Source organism: Rhinopithecus bieti, unplaced genomic scaffold (assembly GCF_001698545.2).
Source record: "Rhinopithecus bieti isolate Rb0 unplaced genomic scaffold, ASM169854v2 scaffold_12189, whole genome shotgun sequence".
Taxonomy (NCBI): Eukaryota; Metazoa; Chordata; class Mammalia; order Primates; family Cercopithecidae; genus Rhinopithecus; species Rhinopithecus bieti.
Genome location: NW_016807086.1, coordinates 49392 through 58571, shown reverse-complemented (window position 1 = coordinate 58571; position 9180 = coordinate 49392). Strand labels below are relative to the sequence as shown.

At 34.1% G+C, this 9180-nt stretch overlaps 1 protein-coding gene across 1 annotated transcript in view; it reads right to left on the bottom strand.

The window, feature by feature from the left end:
• Positions 1-9180, bottom strand: part of LOC108534654 (multiple C2 and transmembrane domain-containing protein 1-like) — a gene marked incomplete at its 5' end in the record, with an annotated part of 262224 nt that overhangs the window by 234594 nt on the left and 18450 nt on the right. Inside the window, 1 exon segment of the mRNA XM_017880123.1 lies at positions 7597-7708. Coding sequence (XP_017735612.1) covers positions 7597-7708 — 112 coding nt within the window.

Here is a 9180-nt window from a genome sequence, read left to right as displayed (position 1 = left end):
AAAAAAAAGTTTAGTGAAAGCATATCTTTAAACTACTTAGTTTGTGTCATACTAAGAAATATGTATGGCCAAAAGTTTTAATTAAGGTTCTAGAGCTTTGTAATGCATCCCCAAGATCACTAATCTCTTGAATAAACTAAATCATAAATGATTTTTTTTTTTGTTTCCTCTCTTCACTTTAAAAAATTTCTCAATGAACACTGAAGTATTAAGCTTCCTGATTAACCTCTTTCCCCTCTCTTTGCTTTACTATTATCTTTAAGGCAGATGAAGTGGAGCATAGGAAATATTCAGGGCAAGGAATATAGCTTAAAGTGCTTGTGCCATATTTGTATATCAGGGAAATGCAACTTTAAGAACTGTATCTCTTTCAGGAGGATTCACCATAAAAAAGAACCATGTCAGAAACTACTCATGGATTAGAATAACACAAAAATGGAAAGATTTTAATATAAGATGAGGGCAATCTTTAACCTAAACCACAAGAATGAATGTGTACATTCTAGGGTAAAAACTAAGACTAGCATAACATTTTCAAAGATAATTATACGTTCCTCTTTTCTGTAGGGAGTGGTCGTATAGGGCATATTTTCTCTACATACAGTCTTCGTTAAAAGTTGACCAAAACATAAAATAATAATAGCTTTCCTAAGGTTACAATGATTCCTCATCACCCCTCCTTTTTTTTTTTTTAAGTCAGGAAACTGCAAAGCACTGTTATCAAATACTATTATAGAAATAATTTATGTTTTCAAAGTACTAAATGTCCAATTCATTTTGAAGCAACAAATCCCAGCATTGGGTTACAGAGGTGGCCATCTAGGGGGACATGTAATAAATCTTTATTTTTGATGTTAAATGATTTATTATCATCAGTATCATCATCATCATCATCACCACCACCACCACTTCCTCCATCATCACCAAAAGGCAGCTGGAAACCAAATACTTAAGTGGTACGTTATATTTACAAAAACTGCCCCGTAAGAGTTGGATAATAAATGCTCAACTTTCTCACCAAGCAGAGTTTCAATGGACAAAGAATGGTATCTCCTAGAGACAATATTTTGAGTCAAATCAATCAAGAACAATGAAGATATATAAAAAGTACAATCTACTAATTCATGGTCATTTATCATCATTATCTAGCATCTGAGAATTTTATCATATAAAATTCCATTATATAAGAAATGTTATGCTATGTAAAAGGGCCATAGAACGTTAGAAAGAGTGAAATCTCATGGCAACACTAGTCAATATTACAAGGATTCCACAAAGTCACATCCCCTGACTCACAAGCACCACATAAAATTAACCTTCTATAGTAAAACAAAATATAGGGCCAGTATTTGTCCTGTCTCTCAAAATCAGCTTTATAAGCAGGCTGCCTGCAAGGTTTTCTTTTTCAGATTGAGAAACTGATACAAAAAAAAGTCAGTGATTACCCTAAGTATAAATAGGAAAGATTTAGCAGTTATGAGAACCCATTCATTATTTTCCTAATTCAGTATCTAAAGTTCTATTACTATACCCAGTGACTCTCAAAATGACCCTACATTTTATAACATTTCTGCCTCTTGAGCCAAATCTACTAGCAAAGCAATGGGTTTAAGTATCTCACTTCTAAGTCCCTTTTTCTTTTAGGTAGTTGGGTTAAGGTCAGTTCAATAAAACAGTAGAAAAGTTAAAAAGAAAATTAATTTAATAGATAAACTATTAATAATGTTTTCTTTGCTATCTGTGAGACATGTTAGAGAAGGAAGATTGGGGATTACTAAAATAGAAGATGAAGCAAATTATAGAAAAATAAGATTTATTTTTTGCTCTATGATCTTAACTTCAGCTGAGAAACATATGAATTAATTTTTGAAAGGATTATTACCTGATATGATTATAGTACAATTCAAATTCTTCATTAGCAGCTCAACTTCCTTGAAGCCAGTAAAAGGAATGAAGTAGCATAAAAATATGGCTTGTGATAGAGCTGCAGAAGTAACTGTTTTAAAAGACTCCACAATCTCAATCCATTTTTTAATTTTATCTTTTGTTGAAGTGACTTTTTAGGCAACTATATAACTACTGTACATATAAAAAATCACAGAATAATTAGATAAAATAGTAACATACATCTTATAAAGCATACATATATTCAACTTTTTGTAGGTAGATATTTCTTCAAATGTTGGCTGTGTAATAATTCTGAAGAATATCAAAACTAATCCAAGATAAAGAAGTTTTTTTTTTTTTTTCACTCATCAAAGGCCAACTAAGGTCATTCATATGTTTCTTTGAATTTTCTATTTTTTAGCCTTAGGCAAGCAATTTGTAGGTCTAGGTTATTTAAGAGAGTGTGTAACACAAATTAACTCACTTTTATTTCACAAATTCTCCAATGAAGAAAGCTGTGGATTGAACTCTGCTAGAAAAAGAGCCAGAAAGAACTCAAACACACTATCAGACAAATTGCCATATATAGGACACACATATATGCACTACACACTTTTACAGGTTCAAAAATAGGACATGCAATCAAAACAGAAATGACAATTGTGCCATGCAACTCATCAGCATGCCCCCCAAGGAGGTTTTGGTTTCTTGTACACACAATGCTGGAGACTTAAAATGTATATACATATATATCTGTTCACATCTGGGAATTTTTTTAAAAGACTCAATCATGACCTCAATGGAGAAGATTTTGATATGGCACCTATGAAATACAAATTGCTGCAATTAGACATTGAATATTTTAGAGGCTTTAGTAGATTCAGTAGGCTGATAGGATTTTCAACTCGTTCCTCACTTTTATGATTTCTAGAGCTGGCAATCCACACAAGGAGAAATCATCCCAACTGCATAATTCATGGAACGTATTGTTACTATTAACAGTGCATAAAAAACTCACAAGATGACTGTTTTAGAAATCTTACCACTTTGTAATGCTAAGGACTCTGTACTTCCAGTTATTCATTTCTTCCTACCGTGGCATAGCATTTTATTAACATTAATGTTCTATTTCCTATTTGATTGTTCGGATTTATCTGTAAAAGGCTCTTGAAACACATCTCTTTCATTCTCCATTTTTAATACATATAAAATATTTAGCAAAGTTTTATCAATACAGGCATACGAATAAACATGTGGTTTTTGAACTAACATCTTCAGTGCTAAAAGCCTGAAATAAATTATTTCTGAGCTAGTAATCAAAGAAAACAGAACTCTTGTAATTTTACTCTGTGAGGGTCAATGCAAAATTTGCCTTTATTCCTTTCTTACATAATTCTCATTTTCTGGGGATTGTGAAGCATACAGTAACTGATTTCTGGTTTGTTGCATTTTTAGCTTAAATTTCTCTAAATAAAATTTGTTTCTGAATAATTTGTGAAAGTTCAGCATGCCATTTTTACAGCTGCAGTATGTTATATCTTTTAGATATCTAAAAATTTAACTAGAAGATACATTGGATCTCTGAGCTTTAACCAAGAAACTTCAAATGTAGCCCAGAAAAATTATTAAGCTGATATTTGACATGTTACAGAATGAAGAAAATACAGTGATGGGTTTATAATTTATTGTCAATCATTAGAATTCTGTAGGAAGAGCAATAAGGCTTGATTTCAAGCAGATTATCATTAATATACTAATTTTAAGAACTTACAAAAGAAAATTAAATCATTATTTAATCATGAGTTGATATTGTTTGTGACAACCCCAGGGATTTGAATATTGAGGTAAGAAAAAAAACATATACTCTCACTTGGTCTTTTGAAGTCATCATAAGGAAGACTTTATGTATTATATATATATAATTCCCCTCGTATGAGTGATAGGATGTAGGATGGAGGCAAGGTGAACTGTACATAGGCATATTTTAGGTACACAGGTAACGCTGAAGAAAGCCTGGACTTGAGAGAAGGTGAACCATGAAGGAATTTGTATGGCTGGGACAGAAGTTACAGTGAGGGAACATACATTGCTTGTTGGAGACACTTAAAATTTCTCACCAGAAGTTTCAATTTAATTAGAGAAATAGCCACAAGTCACTGAAAACTTAGAAGAAGGAGAGAGTTATAAAGCCTACTATAATGCTTAGTAGATGATCAATAAGTATTTTGTTTTATACAGATGCCTACAAATGGTTCTTATTTAGAGTTTCAAAACCTAATAACCAGTGTTGCTAAATATAAGAATCAGTTTTAGAGAGCTTAATAAAATAGTTATAGAACTGCAATGTGGGACAAACACAAAAGAAAAGCCAATTTATATGTATTTTGGGGCATTTTCATAACGTAGAGCATATATTTAGAAACCAGGTTCAAATTTTGGACATCCCAATAGCCAGGATACTGAATCCCAGTAGAATCTCCAGTGGGGGAATCTTTCTCCCCTCCCTCCTTTCTTCCCCCTCCTCTGGCCCTGCTAGCTTCTATACAACCAAGTCCATGCCTCAGCTATTGATTGTACCCATGAGGATGAGCCAGGATAACCATACTGGTTACCTTTCTCTCTGCCTCCTCAGGGGTGACTGAGGTCATGACGGAAAGTACAAGGATGTTCACCAGCCAGAGGCTGGCTCTGAACAGACTTGATCACTGTGTCTTTTCTAAGCCCTGGTTGAGCCACTTGCTTCTCTGATGAAGAAAGAAGCCATAAGAGAGTCAATAACAGGATAGAAGGAGAGAAGACACCATTTCTCTCTTAATGCAGCAGAGTGAATGCAGTGCTCTCTGGAACTTTGAAAGAAGAGAGCATGAAGTAAGGCAATGAATGCAAAAGAACTTTTGAGATGAAAATACCTTTGGAAAGATTTCTTCCAAAAAATCTGGGGTAGTCCAATGGATTTGAGCCAAGAAAATAGCATGAGGATTTCAGGAGGAACTTTTTGTGTTAAGGGTGAGTGTGGCTGAAGAGATATGAGGAAGAGAAAGGAAAAGGAGGAAAAGAAGATGAAGAAAACCTTTTTTGTGATATATAACTACTTTCATGTAACCCACCTATTTTCTTCTTTATTTGTGTTTGATAACTTACTGATGATCAGCTCCCAGGCACTGTAATATTTTAAATAATTTTACATTTAAAAATAAATTTGAGCAACCATGGAGATTGAGGGATTTTTGAAGGATTGTTGAAGAAAAAATAATGTTGGAAACTACTTTGCCTGTGCTGACATATATTTCTGTGTAATTTAGAATAACTCAGCAGCTTCATCGTAAGGTCTCCTGATATTAACTTGCTCCCTCAAACCCTCAGTTTGATGTTAGAGTGTTTAATAAACATCCCTTTAATGTAAAAATTCAGTTGACTATACATTATCACATCACCCAAATCACCACAATCGCTGCTATATCATTCCAATCTCCAGGAATATTTCAAGTTTAGATGGTCTGGTAATACACAGGATCTCAGACACTTAGGTATCTTGATTTATGAAGTGCTGTCCTTCATTAAAATAACAAAGAACCCCAGCACAAGAATATTCTATCATCAAGTCTTGCTGATTTTTACCTCCTATAGGTAAACCTGCCAATTTCCCTCCATCTCTACCTCTGACAGTCCCAATCCAAAGTTCCATCATCTTTCATCTGGATCTTCGCCATGGCCTCCTAATTGGTCACCAGGTATCCATTCTTACCCCTTCAATATGTTTTCTACAATGCAGCCACAGAGATATTTTCAAAAGGCAAATACGATTCCACTGCTTTCAATTCACAGATCTTTCAATGGCTCCCCACAGTTTTTTGGGGAAAGACCCAAACCTTAACATGGTCAATGAGTTCTACACAGTCTGGGCATCGTCCTTCCACCCCAGTGTCGTTATGCACTCTGATCACCCACGCTGTCTTTGCTTTCACCTTCTCTAAACTCCAGTGGTTTTTCAATTCTTGAAATGCAACATGGTTCCTCCTGTCACATGGTCTTTGTGTGTGTTGTCTCCTCTGCTTTAAATACCACCTCTCTTTCTTGTTTTTGCTTTATTAAGGCCTGTTTTACACTTCATATTTCCGGTCTTATTTGACTTCCTTAGAGAATCCTTAACCCATGGCTAGTAAAAATTTTCCTATATTTGCTCTTTCAGCAGTCGTACCTCTTTTTCACAGCATTTAAAACAGTTGTTCCTATCAGTGACTAATTGATTCCTGGGTTCTCCACTGAGTCTAAGTTCTATTGTATCCTAAGTGTCCAGCACAGGAACTGGCTTAAAGTAGGTTCTTGGTAAATACTAGAATCATTGAATCATTTGAATAAAACTCAAAATGAACATTTACAATTGATTCCTATGTATGGATTAGCCAGCTAGGTTATACTTCTTGGCTTGTGCTGGGTGAAATAATATCTTCTAAAGTAGTGACTTCTAAGATGACGGGCTTTCATTTCTAAATACTTTTTGTAAAAATTGTTTCTCACCCACCCCTCTGCACAAGGATGCATGTGCATACATACATACATAATTTTACCAAGCTAAGTTCTCACACTAGGTATTACTATCTGGTAATTCTTATTTAAAAAGAGAAATTTCTTCCTCAGTGAATGAAGTATAGATACTTAACCCGATTTAGCAAATATTATATATAAACATATGGGTCATCATTACATTTCTAAAAAGGATGGAGAGAAATAATTCTTGAAAAGGTGAATTTTTCAGTGAGTTTAAAGTATTTCCAAATTTGAAGTTGTAATTCACAATATTTACCTACAGTCTAGTGGAAAATGCCAACAATACCTTTCCAGCAGACAATCTATAACCAACTTTAATCATGCATTATTTCAGGACAGCAATACATACATTGCTGAAATAGAGTATTTCGACTTGCCTAAAAAAATTATGTCTACTACTAAAATGTGTTATAGTCAGAGCTAGTTAGAGTAGTTCCCAGGCACATGAAAGCACATTGAGTCTAATAAATTATCTCTGGCAAGTTGTGGCAGAAAGTACACTAGCAAGCATACTGATGTGGGTCAAGCATGATATTTTTTAATGTCACTTCAACTGTGGGGGAGTAATTGGCTCCTCTGTGTCCCTTGTCAGTTTCTCATAGCAGCATGGTGTGCAAGGATGTATAGACAGCTAGTGCTGAAAAATGGGTAATATCAATATGGAAGCCCATCAAGAAGATGAAAAGTACTCACTTATCATTCAGTAAACAAATACCAGAAAGCAGAAACTCTGTTATAATTTCACCTCATTTTCTCTGTTGTGGTACACCTGACAATGCAGTCAAAACAGCAGGGTCTGGATACCTTAACGTGGAATTCCGAGTATTCAATTCACTAATAAATGTATTCCCCAAATGAATACTAATATTTGCCTGTAATATAGCATATCTGAAATTGAGAAATAAAATTAAAATAAAAATTCAAATCTGTTTCTTATTTACAACAAGAGGTTCTGATCTGGAGGGTGGAACAGGAAATTAGAGTTGAAAAGATACAATAAGCATGAATGAGCAATACCTAGGTACTCACAGAAATAAAGAACAGGGCATGTTTTCATAGGCAGCTTCTCTTCATTACTACCTCTGGGTCCAAAGAAAGGCTCACAACATTCGAACAAGAGAGAGCAAGAAAGAGCTTCTACTAGGCTGTGGGGGAACTTACCACATCCCTGGACTCTCCTTCTTTAGGGGTAAGGATGACTGAGAGCAAAATGATTCCAAGATCATGGTCCGGATAATGAGGATCTTTCAGAGTAAGGGTCACATCTGTGGGCCTGTGATAGAAAATATTTAGATTTTGAACAGTCATTAAATGAATAAGCCAAATATATTTTCAATAATACTTTATTCTTTTAAGATAAAAGCAATTTTGTCTTCCTTTACTTTCTTGGGACAATTTTTGTTATTAAAATATTATCAGTGTATTAAGTTATCCAATAAACTGGGAGTAGATCTGAATTCACCAGATGAATTTCTGCTTTCTAAACCTATGAAAGTTCCAGAAAGTGGTTGAAAAGGCCAAGAAACTACAACCCTATTAAGAAGCCCATCAATCTCCTTTCTATGCTCTCTAAACCCACAGAGAATAGCACCATACATATACACAAGCACCATACATATACATATACATACAAGTGAATATATATACACATATATACATGCACATGTAGATACACACATGTGAATATATATATATATACATACACACATATACACTAAATACACATATGGGGTTACAGTCTGATTTAGTTCATTTTCATGTAATGATTACATACAAAAATTAATAGAAAAACTTCATTATATTTTTTAATAATTACATGATAAAGATATATGAACATTTACAACTGTCTTATGATGTATTATTCTTTCAGAGATACCTCAATGTATTACATAGTATAATAACATAAACATTTATATGACTACAATTATTATCACTTTTTCTATACCCAGAGACTACTGATTTACATTTAGAATAAAACAGCATACACAAATATGTTATTTTAAAAAGTAGTAATTAGATGTTTATGTGGTTTTGAGGAGAGGGAATTGCTAGTGAAATACATAAAATATGTTATGTGGCAAAATACACACCACATGCTCATGTATAAATAATCTTTTAATTTTTGAAATTATTCCAAATTGTCACCATTTAAAATTATTTTTCACCAATGATTTATCTTTAATAGGAAACAAGATAAATTTACACTTTGGGATTAAGTCTAGTCACTTGCATATCCTTATGCAGAGATCTAAGAGAAAGTACCTGTGAACTTTACAGAAGAACAGCACAGTCTATTCTAGATTGAGCTCAGTTTTCATGATAATAGACCCCATGCAACACTACTTAGGGCACTTTCTACAGTGGCAGGGAGGTATGAGCCTGTGCTAGGCTATGGGCTGGAATGAAGGACTTAAAGAAAAAGTATAGGAAAGGCTGCTCTTTTGTCCAGTCTGAGGCAACAATGACTATTGGAAGATCAATCAGCCATTGTGGTAAAACTAAGTTGACTGTAATGCGTAAGGGAGTTCTATACTTCACATTTCTCTAGTAATCTACATTTACAGAAATAGAAAGTAGTGATCTGGCTCATTACTCTGCTTTCCTGTTTTCCACCATCCCTGCTGCACGATGTAACATAATCATCCAAAACAGCCATGAATTCCTTCTCCTTAAATTCATCAAAGATTCCATCCTGGCTAACATGGTGAAACTCCGTCTCTACTAAAAAATACAAAAAAAAAAAAA